General features: G+C 35.5%; 2 protein-coding genes and 2 long non-coding RNA genes across 6 annotated transcripts; 2 read left to right on the top strand and 2 right to left on the bottom strand.

Annotated features, from left to right (window-relative positions):
• Positions 1–656: 656 nt before the first annotated feature.
• On the bottom strand, positions 657–1,698 carry LOC113306092. 2 transcript variants are annotated; one of them, XR_003338578.1, is made up of 3 exons: positions 1,338–1,698; positions 1,046–1,159; positions 657–796 (listed from the first exon to the last, which is right to left on the bottom strand). It is a non-coding gene; the product is annotated as an uncharacterized LOC113306092 (long non-coding RNA). The 2 variants fall into 2 exon arrangements; XR_003338579.1 differs by having other exon boundaries at positions 1,414–1,695.
• Positions 1,699–2,300: 602 nt separating this feature from the next.
• Positions 2,301–12,113, top strand: LOC113303016. Of its 2 annotated transcripts, none has more exons than XM_026552001.1 (10): positions 2,301–2,621; positions 3,262–3,295; positions 3,411–3,536; positions 3,633–3,770; positions 3,919–4,056; positions 4,480–4,598; positions 5,658–5,863; positions 6,666–6,825; positions 9,978–10,057; positions 11,832–12,113. In XM_026552001.1, the coding sequence occupies exons 1-6, from the start codon at positions 2,611–2,613 to the stop codon at positions 4,534–4,536; spliced, it is 504 nt and encodes a 167-aa protein (XP_026407786.1). In that variant the 5' UTR covers positions 2,301–2,610; the 3' UTR covers positions 4,537–4,598; positions 5,658–5,863; positions 6,666–6,825; positions 9,978–10,057; positions 11,832–12,113. The 2 variants fall into 2 exon arrangements, with proteins under 2 accessions (XP_026407786.1, XP_026407787.1); XM_026552002.1 differs by having other exon boundaries at positions 5,658–5,879.
• Positions 7,166–8,591, bottom strand: LOC113305391. The gene is made up of 4 exons (XM_026554437.1): positions 8,319–8,591; positions 7,944–8,268; positions 7,733–7,816; positions 7,166–7,371 (listed from the first exon to the last, which is right to left on the bottom strand). Exons 1-4 carry the CDS (start codon positions 8,589–8,591, stop codon positions 7,166–7,168), a joined length of 888 nt encoding a protein of 295 aa, XP_026410222.1.
• Positions 12,114–13,585: 1,472 nt separating the features above from the next.
• On the top strand, positions 13,586–15,301 carry LOC113303465. Its single transcript, XR_003337516.1, has 3 exons — positions 13,586–13,690; positions 13,968–14,033; positions 14,835–15,301. It is a non-coding gene; the product is annotated as an uncharacterized LOC113303465 (long non-coding RNA).
• The last annotated feature ends 4,405 nt before the right edge of the window (positions 15,302–19,706 follow it).

Genomic DNA, 19,706 nt, shown 5'->3' with positions numbered 1-19,706 from the left:
ATTATAGAGGTTTCAAAGAAAGACGAACCTTGTACTTGCAAAATTCAATCTTGTCGAAATTTTCAACTTAAGTAAACATGCCATCTACTAAATCCAGTCGCATCTTTCAATCTATCTATAGCATTCACATCCAAATTCGATTATCAAATTATTGTAAACACCCATAATGAAAATATACACTAACGTAGACTGATTCCATAATGAAATCACTACATAAGAATCCACAATAGTAAATACACATGTGAAACTGATTTGTGAAATTCCGTATTAGAAATCTAAGATTAAGTTGAACCAAAAGGAGTAGTTAAGGTTATACCTTGTTCACCCCACGTCCACATCTTCTTTCCATATTATTGAGTGAATTAGGATCACCGGAGCCAGAGAAAAGTTCATATTGAGTGAATTAGGATCACCGGAGCCAGAGAAAAGTTCTTCGCCTGCATAATCTCTTTAGTTGCGTACCCAACCTAAAGAAAAGAAATCAACACCAATTCATCTAATGGAAAACAATATTCATAAACGAACTCATCCCAATACTGTAATCAACAAAATAATAATAATTGAAAGTTTCACAATAAATACAACTGACTCTCAGAATACATAAGAATCAAGAAAAGATCCAAGAATTGGAGAATAATGTTAACAGAAGATTTTGATTGCCTTAAACAGGAACCAATGAAAGAGAATTTGGATCGTTTTGAGCTCTCCCGGCAATGGATGAAAGACTAAAACGCAACTTGAAGCATCCCTTTTCCCGGAAAGATTTGTTGTTTCAATTTCAGACCTCTTCCAAGAGCTACATAAGAATAATCGAGCTATATAAGACTCAGAAATCGAACACAAATTACAGAAATTTTATTAGAAATTCTTGAGAGAGAGGGGAAGAGAAATAAAGTGTTTCCAGAAGTTGTATTGATTTCTAATCGGCTAACAAAATAACAATAACAATGCTGTCAAACATAACGATATATGTATCTATCTTATATTATATTGGAAATAAAATTAGTGCAATAAACCCTAAACCAAAAACCCAGATTGGAATTACCTTTGAAAGAGATACTTTACCAATTTAGAGAAAATATATGTTGTCGATCATGGATTCACTCCGTTACAATTCAATACCAAGTTATGATCTTTATCTTTCTCGAATCTCAAAATACTGCGTTAGAGAAAATCGATAATTCAAATTTTATGAGGAAACGAAATTTATCTAAATTATTTTTCGTAATTACTAACGAAATTAAATTAAACAAATCGATAACTAAAACCAAAACTATATTATAAAGCTAGGGTTTGAATCATAACAATTGGAAGAGTTTCTTATAAATTCCTTGAACCTGCTAGGTAACTTCAAATTCAAAGTTGATGCAGGATTGCAGAATTGCAGGTGTTAACCGAAGCTCGTAACAATACCTTATACTCCAACGGATTTAGGTTAGATTGAAGATCACAATGTCCCTGAAAAATTATTGAAAGAACATCGAAAGGTATCTAAAGTATTCATATAATCTTAAAGATGTCAAGAGTCCCTTTTATGGTGAACATCGTAATGATCTCCGTGTAGAAAACAAATTCGTACGAATTGTGAAACCCCCGAGTCCTTATTAACACTCCATCTGTAGCTTCTCCTACCTTCCGAATTAAAACTCTTAGGTTTAATTCGTGTTTATTAGAGTTTTGTCCGAGATGGGACTTTTAGATCATTCCTGACCGTCGAAGTCAAAACTCCATCCAGAAGCTACTGACGGCCGGATAACCCTACCTGATAGATCCTGTCCGTCTAATGACTCTCAAATCTAAGAGTCAAACACCACCTTTTTTTATTTTAGTGATCCATATTTTGTATTAAGAAATTATAAAATTAAAAAACAGTTAAAAGCCCACTTCCCGTATGTGTTGATGTGAATCTTCATTAAAATAAGGTTATTTTCGTCATTTGGACTAATATTATCATCCATCCAGATCCGGCACCATTTTTTTCACGACATCAACTTTCCCAACTCCTCGAAATGAATTTCATTTCGAGTGATGAAGAGCCCATTTGCTCATTACATCATCTGTTCAATTTCTTTTCTTACATCATGTTTCGCGCCTCACTCATTCTCTTCCAAAAATTTGTCTAAATCTGAAATCTGATATTGAAAATCATGTTCACCCATCTCGTTGCATCATCTGAGAATTAAACTTTACCCTAATTAATAAAGGAATTCTATAAACTACTTGTCTTTCAGGTATGTTAAATTTTTTGTTGGCCGATTGTTTTTTTTTTGTTAATTTTGTAGGTTAATTCGTTTTATGAATAAAGGAATTCGACCTAAAAAATGTCAGTTAGGTCATTCATTATAGCCCATTGTAGTATCGATTTCCCCAAAAATATGAAAGTTATCAATCACATTCGTTTCAAAGTCTGTATAGAAAAACAAACAAACTTAGATACAGTTACATTGTACACAAATGGCAGAAATGGAGGTGAACAAAATTATTGATTATTCACAGACCTTATGTCTAGGTGTTCCATCAAGAGTATTGCAAGCCACTGAAATTCACATATAATGACATCTGAGTCTCACCTTCCGAAAACTTGCCAGACAGGCAGACACCAAATGGAACATGCTAGAATGGTATAAAACATTTATCATGTTTAGAGTTTTATTATAATTTAAGAATATTTTTAGGTACGAATTTATGTTTCTACTTGTGTAGATAGTAAAGTGGAAAATTCATCTGTAGCCATTTTTACCAAATCCGAGAAACTCCCTTCTTGTTGCCATTGCCCTTTTCGTTCTCTTTGCAGTTATTATAGGCTCATATGTAAGCTTCCGAGACTGTGTTACTTGAAATATGCTTGGTGTGCTTCAACTGATTTCTCTTTCCCATTTGTCTTTCTTTTACAACAGCGTGGAGTGCTATTGCTGTATCTATTTGTAAGAATCTGAAAGTTATCATTTTATGGATGAAGTATTTTTTTTTTTTGGTATTTGCTCTGATTTCCTTGTTCATTATCCACTTAGCTTGTTTATTTTCAATTGCATCTTGTTTATCTACCCAAAGCCTAGTACCCAAAAAAAAATAAAAAAAATTGCAGTTCTGTCACTATTGGTTCTCATTTGCATTAGCGTATTTTCTAACATAATTATGTGTTCACCTCATTATTCCTTTAGAGAGACAGTCAACACAAAATAAAATTGCCAGTAGTAGTTAAGATGACCGCCTGTTCATTGTATTATATTGGCCGAGTATTGACTGGTCACATCATCTCAGGTGTCCTTCATGTCGGAAATTTGAGGAAGGAAAGGTTTGTAATTGTTAAACATTGCTAGTTCATGGTAGTATTAAATACTCCTTCATATGACCTTATTTAAATATTTATCTTTCTCGCTGACGCTCACATAAAGAAACTAATTTATTAGGTAACAAAACTTATGAAGAAGAAAGGAACATCCATGGTTTTGGTTGATAGTGCAGGGGCTGGTGATATAGTATCTATGACTGGGTTGGTAACTCCATCAATCGGCCCCACAGTGGCAAGTGTTGAGGTTTGTTTTCAGCATGCTCACCACCTTTTGCTACTTTCCTTATATTTGTTTTCAACCTGTTAATAAAGTTGTTGTCGCTTTTATTTTCTTGTGCAGGCAAATTACCCAACCATTAAGCGTATTATTACCCCTCGAATTTCTCTCACCACAACTGAACACTTGGCTTATGAATGTGGGAAGCATGTTCTGGTTATCCTAACAAATATGAGTTCTTACGCAGATGCTCTTTGTGAGGTAATGAGATGCTATGTTCTATTTTTTTATTTTGTACTCATTAAATCGAAAGTTATTAGTTATGTATTTGATCTATTTTTGTTTTCCTTACGTGCTACAAAGTGGAACCTGTTAATAAAGTTGTTGTTGCTTTTATTTTCTTCTGCAGGAAAATGACCCAACCATTCAGTGTATTATTACCCCTCAAATTTCTTTCACCACAGCTGAATACTTGGCTTGTGAATGCGGGAAGCATGGTCTGGTTATCCCAACAGATATGAGTTCTTATGCAGATGCTCTTCGTGAGGTAATGAGATGCTTTGTCCTATAATTTCTTCCGAGAAGAGCATTGTCTTTTCCTTCATAAGGTTGCAGTCGCCTAGCCACATCTGGGGCCTTAGTGTTAAGTTGTTTGGTTTGGTTATTGACATTCACAATTTCTTAAGATCGAGTATTCTTGGATTGTTGCACAATATCATCAAAAGCCATTACAGAAATTACATCTGCAGTTTTATCGATTCTTCCTAGTGCGTTATCCTTGTTTTTGATACCTAGTTAAAATATATAAAAGAATTGTGTTAATTTGATCTCCTCGTCCACTGAGAGTGCTGGAGGTAACGGATTCGTAGATGAATGTTGTGTATGACTGAAGATAAGGCTGGATTTCCAAATGTTTGTCTGCCCAAATGATGAGTTTGTTAACTAATCCAAGTTATTTCAAATATTGCAGAAGTTCTCAACAAAAGAAGCCAAGAAGTGGGGATTCTGTTCCATAAACATCATTTAAAGAAGCTGAGCAGCGCAGGCCCTCTCCTATTCTTGATCTTATTTTTGTAAATGACCTTCAAGGTTAGTAGTTTTAACCAACAATTATTTCAGTATGAAAAATCGTTGATGAATAATGAGACCCTCCTAGCAATAGTCTAGAAGTAATGAATAGTTGGCAATGGCTTAACGCAAGGTATACAATAGGCCTAAGTTTAAAGTTATATTTACGAATCAAAAATAAACCTTAATTAACCAATGTTGCCGCAAAAACCATAACAACCGATTAACAAATAGTTTGACAACAAATTATAATAGAACTTCTGGAAAGACAATGTTAGTTGTTTCAAGTTCTTCAGTCTTATCTTCTAGAAGTACTGTTATTCTATTGGCAGCAGTGCATCTTGATAATGCCACGTAAAGCTGGCCGTGGCTGAACACAGGAGTCTTCAAGTCTATCCCAACATACTTAACAGACTGTCCTTGTGATTTATTAATTGTCATTGCATATGCTACTCTCACTGGAAATTGACGTCTTGTCATGTTTATATTCAATTCGAAACCGAAGGTTGAAATGATATCCTTGGTAACAATACTGTCTCTCCTGCTTTGTGACCGGTTAGAATTTTAGCCTGAAGTACATGTCTACCACATTTAGTAACCAATAGTCTGGTACCATTGCAAAGACCCTCGGATAGAGACAGATTTCTCATCAGGATAATTGGACATCCAATTTTAAGATTAAGCCTGAATTAGGGTATTCCTAGTGGATTCAAATTCTGTAGAAATTCGCTGCTATAATTTGGGATTATGCCACTTTCGTCAGGATTCAATCTGTCTGCGGCTAAATAAGTGAACGTCTCTCCATTCATATATCCAATGCTTTCATGTTAATATCGTTGACATCATCATTACGTGCGGATAAAATGATTCTCTCGGTTAATTCTTCAGGTGATACTTGATTAGATATCCCTAAAGAGGGATACAGTTTAGATATCAACTGTTTCATGTCTTTGCATCTATGCATCGATGAAGGGAGTTGTACTTTTTCTTCTGCTTTTGATCCGACCTATCATAAATTTGGATAACATATAAGTCAAATATTGTTTTTAATCTTTTTTTTTCATTATTTTTAAAATGCAGTGTGAACAAATATTACCTCGAGTAAGAATTCGGCGAAAGCTATGTTTTCTGGGTCGCACTGATCAAGACGCATATTCTTTGTAAGCGTCAGAACTGTTATATCATTCCAGAGTACGGAGCTTCTAACACATGCTCCTACGACATCTGCACGGCCTCCATTTGGTATAACTGGTAAAGTTTGGCGGAAGTCTCCCCCCATAACAACGGTAATACCGCCAAAACGTAATTCGTTTTCACATACATCTTGCATTAGTTTATTAACTGATTCTACACAATATCTATGCTGCATCGGCATTTTATCCCATATGATCAGTTTGACTTCTCTAAGAAATGCAGCTTCTTTGCGTTGTTTACTAATTGAACATACGCTGGTTTCATTGATCTCTATTGGGATCTTGAATGTTGAATGTGATGTTCTACCCCGACTAAAAGTAATGAAGCAATACCTTTATAATAAAGTAAACATAAAAATCATTAGGTATTGAAATTTACAATTAAAAAAAACACCCGTAGTGTAGAAACTAAAAGCAATTAGCAGTTAAGCGGTAATTTAATGACATGAATTTCAGCCAACCAAATAAACAATTTGTAAGGACAAAAGGATAATCCTTGTCTACGTCACCAGGAATACTATATGGAGTTCTTTTGTTAATCCCAAACATATTTTGACCTGTGTAAATGCTTAAATTATTGCAACATCTATGAGAAGTATATATCTAACTCAATTCTAATGTTTTTTTTCCTAAAGCAACTTAAATAATTTGATCATCAATAAATTATTTGAAGGAACCATCAAAACAAAGCAGCCATGCAAAAATGGAGGAAACGTTGACAGGATAAGAGAAGCAACATATACTAAAATGATAAACTATAATGTATAATATTTGGTGAAGTGTCGTATCATTCTTGTTTAGTAAAATTGCATCACTTTTCAGCACAATTTTTACTGGAATGCTAACGTTCGACATGAATATACTAACAATCTTTTTAAATATTGGTCACTTTCAGGTAATCATCTTATTTAAAAGTAAATTGCATGTTTTAAAGCATTGGAGAAATACCTGATGATGCAACAGTAAGAACTATGTCGCCATTGAATCGGCAGGATGCAGCTACCGTATTATATACGAAAGTTTTCCCCGTCCCTGCGCTTCCATTCAGGAAAAAGGTACAACCATCCCTTTGTTGTACAGACTCTGTTATTTTATTGTATGCTGATAACTGTTCTGGATTCAAGCGTGCAATATTTCTTTGAAGTTCTGGTTGTTGGATTGCAAACTGAAGTTGCCTATGCTCACATATCAACCTGTTGCCAATTATCCTACCCCAATTTTCTTTTGGCCGTGGCATGTTAGAAAATTGTTTTAGTTTTTTTCCTCCTTACGCAACAATTTATCCAAGAGGTATAATCCATAATTCAAAGCCTATTCATCCGTTGGATTTTGAATGTCGAACACTGTTCTCAACCTATGAGGGAGATCGTCGCATATTTTCTGCCCAAACTTGGCTCACAAAATTTCTGGTTCTGTTGGGTTGCAGTCAGATAAGACAATTTTGAATAGTTTCCGTAGCTGACTACCTGTTTGGATATCGGCGGCCTCTTCAAGAAGCGGTAGCCATTCTCCATCATGTTTTAGTAATCCAAGTTCTATGCATGCTTTCTTGAATGTAGGGCACAATTGACCGTTTACTGTTTTTAGACTGTCAAATGAATCTGCACCAGCAGCAACGGTTAGCAACAATCTCAAATAGTACAATTCTCCGGCATTGGGAGAAACAAAATACATTCTAGCAATTGCAAAACCCCGTTGCCTGGTTTTCCACTTTTTTTCACTCCATACAAAGTGTTGTGGAAACTCTTGATACGTGTATGCGGTGGCCGTTGGATTTTCAGTATAATATTCAAAATAAGCCATCAAGGTTGACTTATAGTTCTCAGCTTTATCTGTAACCCCCCCCTTCTATTGTTCCTTCTGATTCGTATATAATTCTTTGTTTTCCTGGCAAATGTATCGCCAATCTGACGATGTTTGGTTCTTCCTTATGCATTGAATGGCCGAATAAACGCCACGCACCTTCAGGCGGTCCAATATACCTTGCATCAATGTACATTTGTACTTCATCTTTTGCTCCAACAACAACTGTCGTTTTATCATATCCTTTGTTGATTTACTTGTTTATGTATTTAACTGCTCTTACTCCAGCGCATGCTTCCACATTTGTATGGCAGTTGAACATTCTTGATAAGTGTGGGTTATAAGGTACAACGTCAGTGTTGTGCCTTACGTCCATTGCGGACGATAACTTCCCTTCCATCATCTCTCCGAAGGTAGACTGGGTATCCGCCACTATCTAAACACGTAGTATCATTGTATTTCTTAGGGTAGTTCTTAGTGCATTTTCCCTTTCTCATGCAAGGAGCCTCTGGATTCCTTTCTCCGCATGATCCGTGAACCATGCACTTTCTGACAGTATCAAAGAGAATTGAATCTTCATTCTCGTCTGGAAATTCCGCTAATACATATTTATCAACTTGTTCAACAGTACGGATTTTCTCTGATTTTTCTAAAAATATCAGTAAATGCATGTGGTAGCCCCCGTTTCTGGAATTCTATAGTGTGGACATGGGCTACAACTTTTCCAAACACATTTTTTGGTTACCTCTTCCATAAGCGCTTTCCTTTTAAATTCAAACACCCCTGCCACTATATCAGGACGATCACAGGCATGTTGGTGCTCTAGAAGTGCGTCCTGAATTTCCGGCCATTTCGGATTTGCAGTCATTGTCAGAAAAAGATCAGGATGATGATTAAAACGTGTGATTTCCATCGAATCTTGGTAAATTTCGTACATGTGCCTTGGGCTTCCAATATGTGATGACGGTAAAACGCATGGTGTACCTCCTTTATTAGGCATTAACCCTTCTTCTTTCATTTTTATTATGGAACCATAGTGATCCGCGCGTAACTTTCCTTGGTGAAATCTGACATAATCCAAACAATTTTTGTTTCGTCGAAGCCCAAGCATCCACTAAGAATTCCTGGAATAGTTTTCCACCTCTTAGGATTGTTGAGTATTCTGATCTTCGCTGGAAGAGCCGGTAACTGAAGTACTGCATATGAGATATTCTTGTGTCTGTATATTTTTTTTCACCCACATCTCATTGTGCAAGCTCAATGCTCCAACCTAACTCTCCGTAAGGGAAAAACAAAACATAATGTAAAGGTAGGTAAGCGGGATGGCATTCATCGATTCTTGTTAAGCCGTTTCCATCTTTGAGGTGCAACAAAATATCTCGAGTTGTTGTTACATCTCCTGGATTTTCAGGAACGATAACGGATACTTCTTCTACCGCTGGCAAATTATAACGGCGCTGATCTGAGTTTTCATTAAAATGCAGAGACACTTTAACTGTTTTGTCAGATGAAGCCTGCCTATCTTTCAAGATATCATGTGCCTGACGATACAAAGGAATGAATCTGTTGTGTTTCAATAGAGTATCTTGGATTACACCTAATATTTCTCTATCTAGATCCTTATTTCTATTTCCACGTATAGATAATGCATGAGCTGGATCATACAATATTAGTTGAGAGTAGCATCACCTATTTCTTTTGACATCAGAGATCCGCTATAATGTCGCAATTCACCGTGTATTGAGAAGCAGGGTGGACCGCTTCCCTTGGCATGCCCTTGTGTCATATTTGCATCCAAGACTTGTAAATGCATTAGCAGCATTGTAGTTTCTGATACGTTGTCGAAACCGTCTTGATCGATAGCTATTTCCTTCTAACAATTCCAATAGTTCCGGAGGAGGTTCACGTAGTTGTGGTAACTGAATTTTTCTTTTGTGACAGCATGTCCCGAATTCAGGATTCTTAAACGATGAATCAGACAATTTCTCATCAATCCAATGCAATGCACCACAAAATGGACATGGAACGTCCATTTTTCCAAGATAATTTCTTCCATCCTCATTAACAGTTGAACGTGCCTTCCTTCCAGCTTTACGTTTATTTCCAACGTTTATACGTACATTACTGAACTGAGTCAGTACATCGTCGCTTCCATCGTCAAGACTGTCATCTGAAGAATAGTAATGATCAGTGTACTCATCAGATGATACATCTGGAACTGGTACAAATCTGTTGAAAAATAAATGTCAAAACACGTCATTAGATAAATAATTTTAAATTTTAGAAAGTTACCCACCATTAGATGAATGATAAATGACTAAACACATCATTAGGTGAACATCCAGATACATTTCATATGAAATTAGCATTTCGTGAATCTAATGAAATTACATTTCGTTTTCAGTTGTGGAGGATTGTGCACTGGTTGGACCTATATGAATGTTGCTCTCCACTTCTGGTGAATTCAGCTGCAATAAAAGAAAGGTAACATTATAAAACCACTTGATATTTTTGTTTTTTATGGCATATAATTTCCGAATAGATTACCAAAAAATTCACTTGCCCGATCGCCACACGTGGCTTCAATTTCTGGAATTGTTGACTCTACACATAGCATGGGAGGTTGAACTATTTTTCTTTTTTTGGGGTGATGACTATTCTGTGTGATTACAACTGATATTAATTCTAAGGTATCATAAACCAATCATTTGAAGATAAATGTTACTTTGAATATATTCTGACCTGTAATTGTATCAGCGTCTTTCCTTTTCTTTTTGTTGCTTGCTTTTGAGTTTGCATTGAATGTTCTTCTTTTCGATCACCATGATCACTGGCTAAAGCCTTGCTTTGTCGCTGTACTTGTTCAATCTCCATTCGTACACCTTGGTTCAGTGTAAGTCCTTGTTGACAGTTTTTTTTTTCTCCCTCTCTTTGCCAACGTGCTTTTTGTCCCAAGGATCTTGCCTGTATAAGCGTAAACTTAGTTGTTGTTCGATCTCAGGGTTTTTTTTTACAGAATATTATTGCAACGAATACGAATTAACCTTACCGATGATGATGATGGTGATGGCTCCTTTTTTGGACGTTGCTCCGATTCTCTGATTCGACGTCGGCGTTGGGATAATTGCATCCTTTCCTGTCATTTAAGAAAATGAGTGATCTAGCATTTAACGGTAATAGTGTTAGGAAGGGTCGGATAAATTGTTTTGAAGTAAACATATTGAAAAAAAATACTTTAGCTCTATGTGCAACAAATTGAGCACTGTCTGATAGGATTTGCTTAGGATGTCTATCTTGTATTTCTTCTTTATCTCTATCGCGACAATCTGTTTGTTGATCATCTCCTTGTCGATGTGCTTGTTGTGCACACAATGCATCCTGTTATTTGAAATTAGAAATTTGAAATGCTTATAGACTACCCAAAATATAATAATAACAGAGCATGATATTTTCACTTGCATGTTTATTTTCAATTACTTATAAAGTACCTGAATGCCTAAATGCCAAGAACATCAGTCATTTGTACACCAGGAGTTTAATAAGTAAAGACATACACAGCTGCATATTTATATTCAAATGCTTATAAACTACATAAATATCAAAGATGTGTTTTCTTGCCTGTGACTGCATTGAATGTTCTTCTAGTGGGTCACCTTGCTCATTGGCTGAAACATTATCTTGTGGATGTACATGTTCGTATTCTGGTTGTCTTTTGACTGTTGCTCCTTGTTGTTTTATTTATTTTTGTTTCTCTTTTTGCCAACCTGCTATTTGTCCCAACGATCTTGCCTGTGAATTATAAACATATAATTTAGTTGTTCTAAATCAATGGTTCATTTTATAGAATATTCATGCAGTTATGAATTTTTGATGAATATAATGTTACCTTCGATACTTCCTTCTTATGAGTTAGTTGAATCTGGGTTTGCATCATTGGATATTCTTTTGTTCGATCATGCTGCTCATTGGTAGAAGCATTATCTCGTTGATGTATGTTGTTAAATTCTACTTGCATACCTCGGTTCAGTACGGCTCCTTGTTGATTTTTTTTTCTGTCTTTCTTTTTCCCAACGTGCCTTTTGTCCCAAGGATCTTGCCTGTAAATTTTAGATTCAAAATTAGTTTTTGTTCTAAATCAATTTTTACTTCTTATACTATTACTGCAATTCTGACGAAAGAAATCCAATTTTCCATATTTATATATGAATTTCTTCCTCGGATGATTACAATCTTACCTTTGATATTTCTTTTTCTACAGGTTTTCCTTTGCTTGGTTGAACGTCCGACGGGGGTGAATTCGAAGGTGTTCTGAAATATATTTTTTTAGGTTTAACAGTTGATACTTGATATGTTAATTGGTACCAGATATGAAATACAAAGATTATACATAATTAGTTTAAAATATGCTAATTGGTACCAGATATGAAATACAAGAATTATACGTATCTCATATTGATCAGACAAAAATTATTGATCAGACAAAAATCGATGATGGATATCTCTTTGTTGTAGTGAAAATCCGCATAAGGTTTTATAAATACATCTTGTTGATGCCAAAAGTAGGAAACATATATCCTTCTAATGTAGTATTATTAGCTAACATAGTACTGTCATGTAACTTGTTATAGGGGCGGCATGGTTTATTAGAGGGGTGGCAGTGTGATAGTAATCCCTCTAGTTGGTTAAGGGATGTCCTATAGGAGGTGTAAATTAACTAGATTACCCTCCCCATTTTTTAACATAAATCAAAGCTAAATTGAAAATTTGTTTTCTTTCTTCTTCTCTTCTCCTCCTCCCATCAACCGTAACCTCCATTAAAACTCAAAATTTCATCGTCTTTGATCAATCGACGATTCGAAAATTAATCAAGTGTAGTGTAATGACTTATATGACGTATGTTTTGAAAACCCAGTTACGATTTGGTTTATTTTGTTCGATTTAAGTTTAATTTCTATCGAAAATTAGGGTTTTAGATGAAAATTGAAATTTCTGGGTTTATTTCGTATCGAACATTTAGTTACCAACCGTAACTGGTTTTACGATTGGGTTTTCTTCAAATTTAAACAGTTACGGTTGGTAGTTCATCTTTTACGAACCGTAACTTCGATTTACGGTTGGTTATGAGCACAATTCCAACCGTAATTAGCTCTGAAAATGTAAAAAAATTGAATTTTTTACGTACTTTAGATAACTTTGAGCAACAAAAAGCTAGTTGGGACTAATTTAGAAGTATACCCGGTCATTTTCAGGTCCCGGTTCTTCATTTTGTTGGTTAATTTCTTCAATTGATTGAGATTGACCTTCTCCTCTAAACTTTTCTTTTTAACTCTAAAAATCTGATTTTGGTTTTGATTTTGAGTTAATATAAGTGAAATTAATCATTAATACTAAATTTGATTATCATCACTAAACTAGGTTATTAAGTATGAGGGTTAATTTGTCATTTCCAGTATTCTTTTTTATAAGGGACACCTTGAATGATCATGTAATGACCATTTTTGTCCTATTAGAATGCCGCCCCTCTAATAAACCATGCCGCCCTTATAACGGGTTACATTATTATATCAAGGAATTTGCGACTCGTATGGAAACTACAGTTGATAGTTTTACGAAAATCCAGGTTCGATCGAGGTTTAGTGCTCATGCTATCCCGACCGCATGATGCCTTCACATAGTTTTAAGACGGAAGTTAGCTACAGGTAGACGGGTCATGGTAGAGGTTAGCGTTATTTTAAGCAAGCAGCTAGTTTTAGACGAATGTTAGCTACAGGCGGGCCATGGCAGAGGTTTGCATTTCGGGGACACGTCCTTTTGTTAGCTCGGTCCGGGCCACGACATAATCTACACCGTCGGTTCCTAAATTCAACGGCCACCTTTGACTCAAAATCAAACTCTCAGTAGTCAATCGAGACAGTAGGATTACCGAAATTAATGGCCCTAATTGACCCATAGACAGACAACCTTCTTCCTTATAATATAGATATTTCCTTGTTTTTTCTGTTCAGGATTGATGTTTATGGTTTTGCTTAAAACAAATTTCATTCAACAATTTTTTTCCAACCATTTTACAGGATTTGTCGATTTTCTGCAGAGGAAGTACACTTTTATCATCAAAAGGTATTTTTATTTTAAGCGTTCATCACTGCTCATCTAAATTTGATGGATATTTTTTTGTTTTCATCCCAATTGTTATTGAAATTTGTTTAATTATTAGCAGTTTGGAATTGTAATTAAGAATTAATTTAATTTTAAGAAGTGTAATCGGACATTGGACTTTTATTTTAATTATGATTGATTTAATTTTGTGATAATAATCATGATTCATAAATTAATGTTTATAGTTTAACCATAATGAATTGTATAAACATGATTTTATTTAATTATTTATTGTTAGGAATCGGCAAATCCTGACAGTTAGAAATGACGATTCCTAACGATGGGGATGTTTTGTCATCAAAAGGTAATTAAGACTTGATTATATTTATTTAATATTTATGTTAGGAATTAATTATGATTTTATACGATTTTTTTTTTTGAATTTATTTGGTAATTTATAGGATTTCTTAAGATTAAGTTAATTTAGGAAATATTTTTCTTGAATATAATTGTCCAAAAAATTTCTTATAGGTCAAAAGATTTTTTTTTTGAATTTTTTACCGGAATTTTTATAAAATTAACAAAATAAGTTAAAATGGTGGGGCCAGAATCAATCAGAAGTTCCGGTTAATGAGAGCGCTCGAAAAAACTCTATATTTTTATATAGAAAATGTGGTGGTCTTTCTAGGAAAATGATGGTTGGTAGCCATTTTGACATCCTATTGATTGGCCCAAATTAAATCTAAACCGGTTAAATTGGCTGGCCAAGTTGGATGGCTGAGATGATTTGCAGAAGTTTGTGTTAATTCATGCAATTTCATAATCAGAAAATTCAGATGTGAGACCCTCACTAAAACTGCTGTAGAATTCTCATACAAACTCGGGTTTTAACGATCCGCCCCTCCATTCTTATCAGAAAAGAATTTCCTGCCTTCCCGCTCAGGAATATTTAGGTTTTGAGCTCGTTTAGGAGGTGAAAACATCCCGACAGTAAAAACTCAGGAAGAATTCTTTCAGTTTTCAGCCATGACCTAGCTCGCCTTTTAAGCTGTATCTTTTAGCTCGTTAATCCGATTGATGTGAATTTTTAGTATGTTATGATAAACATCCATACAGAACTTTTTGCATGTAGATCATACTCAAATTGTTTACCAAATGCTCCCAGCTGTTCGTCCAATCTTTGGTGACCTTTTGGATAACGTCTGACCAAGTTGAAGAGATATGATTGATCAAAGCCAATGATGGGTTATCGACCACCTTTAATTAAAAGTGTAGGCTGCGTATTTAAAGAAACTTGATTAGATGACAGGAAATAGGGTCCGGAATACAACCAACTTTAATTAAAGTGTAGGCTGCGATTTTGGAGCAATTTGATTGGTCGATGGGAAAGAGGGACTGGCGGCCAGCAACATGGGGCATGGACGGTTGGTAATAGGAGGCGCAAACTAGGGCAACCGGCCGACCAAGTGACGCAGCCGCGCCCCTTTGGATGTTGTCCTCACTTGTCGCAGTTTTCCTTTTATTTTTTGTTTTCCAACTTTTAGTAGGATTCTGCTCCTACTGGTTCCATGATGGAACGATTTCCTAGTTTGTCTAGGGTTAGTCTCGACCAATAGGGATCGAGATATTGCGCGGACCGCAAAAACCTAATTTTTTGTAAATTGATAAGATTAGGTTAGAAAATTGAATTTTGCGAGTTGACACCAAATTAATCAATTTTGGTGAGTTTTGCATGTTGAAAAAATCACTAATTTTTATCTCAGATCGCAGGCGAAGCATGTCTCTAGCTGAGTATTTGCATGCACATCTTAATCCCGACATCTTCGGGAAACTCATGTTGCTTTGATGCGAACGAACATTAGTTGTCATATCATGTCAATATTAAGAGTTCAGCCGTAGACATAACATAGGAAAAATGCTCAGCAAGCCATGTATTTAGTGAATAATGTGGGTGGAAGATTAATAAAATTTATAGAATACTTGGGATTGTTCCTACATGCACCAATATTATTCTAAATAAATTTCATAGGTATTAAACTACATAGTTCATGTGTAAGCAGAGAGGTATAGACATTCATCAACTTCTTGTCAGCTCTACTTCTTTGCAGAAAGCAGGTATACAAAATACAGGGTTTTACAAATTTAACCCTAAACTAAAAATCACCATCAACAACGAGTTATCAAGGAATGATAACTGCACATGGCTTCACGAATCCCTGTGAAGTATTTATAGCCGCTAATCCCTAAAAGGGATAGGAAGAGAATGACTCTAGATACAACTAGGACACACCAAAAAGTAGTTCCCCTTTTATGGATGTACTATTTTTCCCATAGTCTACGTAATATGAACAACTCAGAGGATCATATACTAAGTAGTATGGATATCTCAGTTGAACTGATACCGTTGAGTAAATTAAAGGTACGTTCGAAATGAGATCTGCTCGGAAGATCATAAACTAAGTAAGTAAAGACACTTTGTAAGAGCAGATGCTAAGAAAACAAAGGTACGCCTGTAAAACATAGACGAGTAAGAAAATAAGTTAAATAAAGAGATATCTCAAAGAGACATATAACTCAGAAAACATAGATAACTCAATAAATATTGTTTTTGGTTAGCAGTAGCCAGAATCATTGTCTGCAGTTGGTGCCATGAAGTTGAGTAAGAACAACGAGGAAGTGGTTTGTTGGGTCAGGTCTGTGTTGGCTTGCCATGGGTCCTGGTGGAAATTTGTGCAAGTCTGTGGCTCGATGGATATGTGCAAGGCATGTTTGGCAGCAGTTAGGTTCATATTTAGAATTCAGCAGGAAGATGAGACTTGTTTACCAATTTGTCTCAGTTTTGGAAAGAGTTTTTGAGCATTAAAATAGCCAACTGATGCTCTATGTGCCGAGGGTTTTGAGAGTTGAACGTCTAAGATAGGAAGCTTGCAGGGGTCTGCGTTCTGTTATGATTGTTGGGGCTGTTAAGGTCACGGAATTACAGGGACATAAATTTATATAAAGAGGCGCATAAACAAAGAGGAGACTACCTATTAATCACCAGTTTGTGCCTGCAGATTGTTCGCAAAAATTCCTAAAAGAGAAGCTACACAGAACCAGTTCCAGTACTGTTTTCTGAAGCTGCAGAGTACCTTGCAGTGGTTCGCTGCCAGGATTTTTATCTCAACTGTTTGCTTTTCTGAACCTCTTTTAAGCCATGTGTTTTACTATTAGGAACATGAGAAGCTAATAGCTTTATTGATTAGGGAGGATTTCAAAACTCCTAACATGTTTTATTAATCAATTTTTGCAAGTTATTCTTTCGATAAATATCTTTTGTTGATTGTCCTTTACCGATATTATGACCATGAGAAGTATGCTTGGTATCTCAGTGCGCAATTAGGTAACTCGTATGCAACTCTAATGATAGTATTGATATTTAATCTGTAATTGTTAGAGTAATCTTTACATAAGAGGCGGTGAACTATTTGTTGCAAAAGGATTTTGCATGCAATAGTGTGTAAAAGATAACCCTAGGTTAACCTTTCGAACTTACGAGCATGTGGCTAGGAACAACTTTGCAATTGATTGAACTACACCTTGAGAGCTTATTTTAGGTGGTTTACTTGATTCGAGTTTGCTAGAGAAGTACAACTCTGTGATAAGACTTCTTACTTTATGAAAAGACGAGGGTACCCAAATATACCTCAATCCTACCTATAAGTCCTTTCTCCGAAAGTGATTGTCTATGGACTGAGTCGAAACAATACAACTAATCGATTCGCACTTCATGTGATCGTCTATGGATATGAGATCGAGACAATACAACAACAAAGTATGTTTACTTGATAAAAAGGTTCGGACTTAACCAAACACAATATGATTCACTTATCAAGTAAATAGGAATTAATGTTTGTGTAATTTACTTTAAATTATAATAAAGACAATTATAATTGCGGAAAATAAAAGTAAATGACACATCAAGACTTTGTTAACGAGGAAAACCGCAAATGCAGAAAAACCCCGGGACCTTGTCCAGAACTCTCAGGATTAAGCCGCTACACAAAATTACACCTAACTTCGTATAGTTGAGACCAAGCAACTAAACCTATAGTTCACCTAGTTTCGTCTGTATTCTCACGCCTCCAACTTATAAATAAGTCACGTACTTGGATCAATTCCTTTGGTTCGTATTCCAAACAGTAAAGGAACAACAAATATGTTTGGTATCAACTCTCTTCAACCAAGTGATATGAGTCGGAAAAAGGCTCTTCTGTTTATCTTAACATAAAATCCTTCGCCAGGTCCTTAGATCTATCTTATGTTCTATTACCAAAGTAATCGTTAAGATTTTGCGATCAACACTCTCCGAAGAGTTGTGTTGATGCCGATCTACTCAATTAATCTATCCAATTCCATCACAAGGATAAAACCGATTATTAATTGGATCCTCTTTTTACCGAAACAAGTATTGTGCACACCAAAGATTATGAACCCACAAATCATAAATCTTCAATATCTTCTTCGTCTTCAAATCTTCTTAGACCTTCAATAAATACCTGCACACAATCACTTGAATCTCTTGTGATCAATCACGCACGGAACGGAGTCTGTTAACAATGGATTATCACAAGATCGTCTTTAGAACTAACAACAGTCTAAAGATCCCTGTCGAAACTCTGAACTAGTTTGAGTGAATCTTATATCAGAAGATAAGATTCTCAAGCATAAAAAAACTAGGTGCAATCAAAGTTCAACCACCGTTAGTCAATCAGATCAATGAAAACAAAAGATAAATCGCAATTATCTAGTTTCCCACCAACGGTACTAATAGAGATTCTCAATCCCAAAGAAGACTTTAAACCGAGCGGCCATAAGAGATTTCGCCTAATTAGGTTACTATCCTCTCTGAATATGCGGCTTCCCCAGTAGCAGCATAACAAGAGGTAGTTTGTTGTTACGAAGGATTAGTTTGCTAGAAATGCAAACTTCAAGTATTTATAGACTAGGAAGTTTGGACACCAAGGAAGTTCCAAAACCGAAAATATTCTAAATATTCATTAAACTACAAATTCGATTTCCATAATTCCTGGAAATGCTCTGTCCAAAAATAATGATCGAAATCTCCCAGAAAATCTTTAATTAGTAAATGCACATTACTAATTCTTATTTTCCTAAAAATGAAATTAATAACCTTAATTAAAAGATTCTTAACTTATTTATGTTTCGATCCTGGGATTCTCTTCCCTTAGCTATTAAGGAATAACTTTGAACAATTAAATAATAAACATTCACAACACGTGTTCACAGTATGTCGACATCCTAACTTTGTAAGTTCTCTTTCATACTTACAACCTTGAAACCTATTTGCCACACTTCCAAACAAGTTTAGAATTGGTTCATTTGACTTTCAAGAACTATGCGATTGATCAAACAATATTCAATCATAAATCATGGGTTTAACGGTTCTACCAAAAAAGGTTTCGGTTCTACCTCCATGTGAGTACTGTGCATAGTCACACTAGCTTTCCAAAATTCGGTTGAGTAGGTATTAGGATCGGTTCCCCACATATATATGGTATCTAACTTTAATGTGTTGCACATGTCCACATGATCGGTTCCCCTATTCCTAAAAACGTGTTGCACATGTCCATAGGATCGGTTACCCTTTTTGCTATAAACCTGTTGCACCTCATACAAGGATCGGTTCCCCTTTTTGATGTATTGCACCTCTTACTAGGACCGATTCCCCTTTTCCCAGTTTTGGTCAGACATAAAATCACAAACCCGATCATACCATCTCAGGTGATTACTTAAGATCGGTTTCACTAATAAAATTCATACCAATACATAAGTCAAGCCTTTGTGAATAGTTTTACCAAGAACACAACAAGTCATGAACGGTTCTACTAAATCACACGTATTGGATGTTCAAAAGATATGCAATGAATAACAATCCCAATAACGCCTGGTGATTTCCTTTTCGATTCAAAAAAAAGTTTATGAACTTACTTCCTTAGAACACAGGTAAATATTGTTCCCTAGGATGAAATCCTCA

Source organism: Papaver somniferum, chromosome 8 (assembly GCF_003573695.1).
Source record: "Papaver somniferum cultivar HN1 chromosome 8, ASM357369v1, whole genome shotgun sequence".
Classification (NCBI taxonomy): domain Eukaryota; kingdom Viridiplantae; phylum Streptophyta; class Magnoliopsida; order Ranunculales; family Papaveraceae; genus Papaver; species Papaver somniferum.
This window is presented reverse-complemented; position numbering and strand designations above follow the sequence as displayed.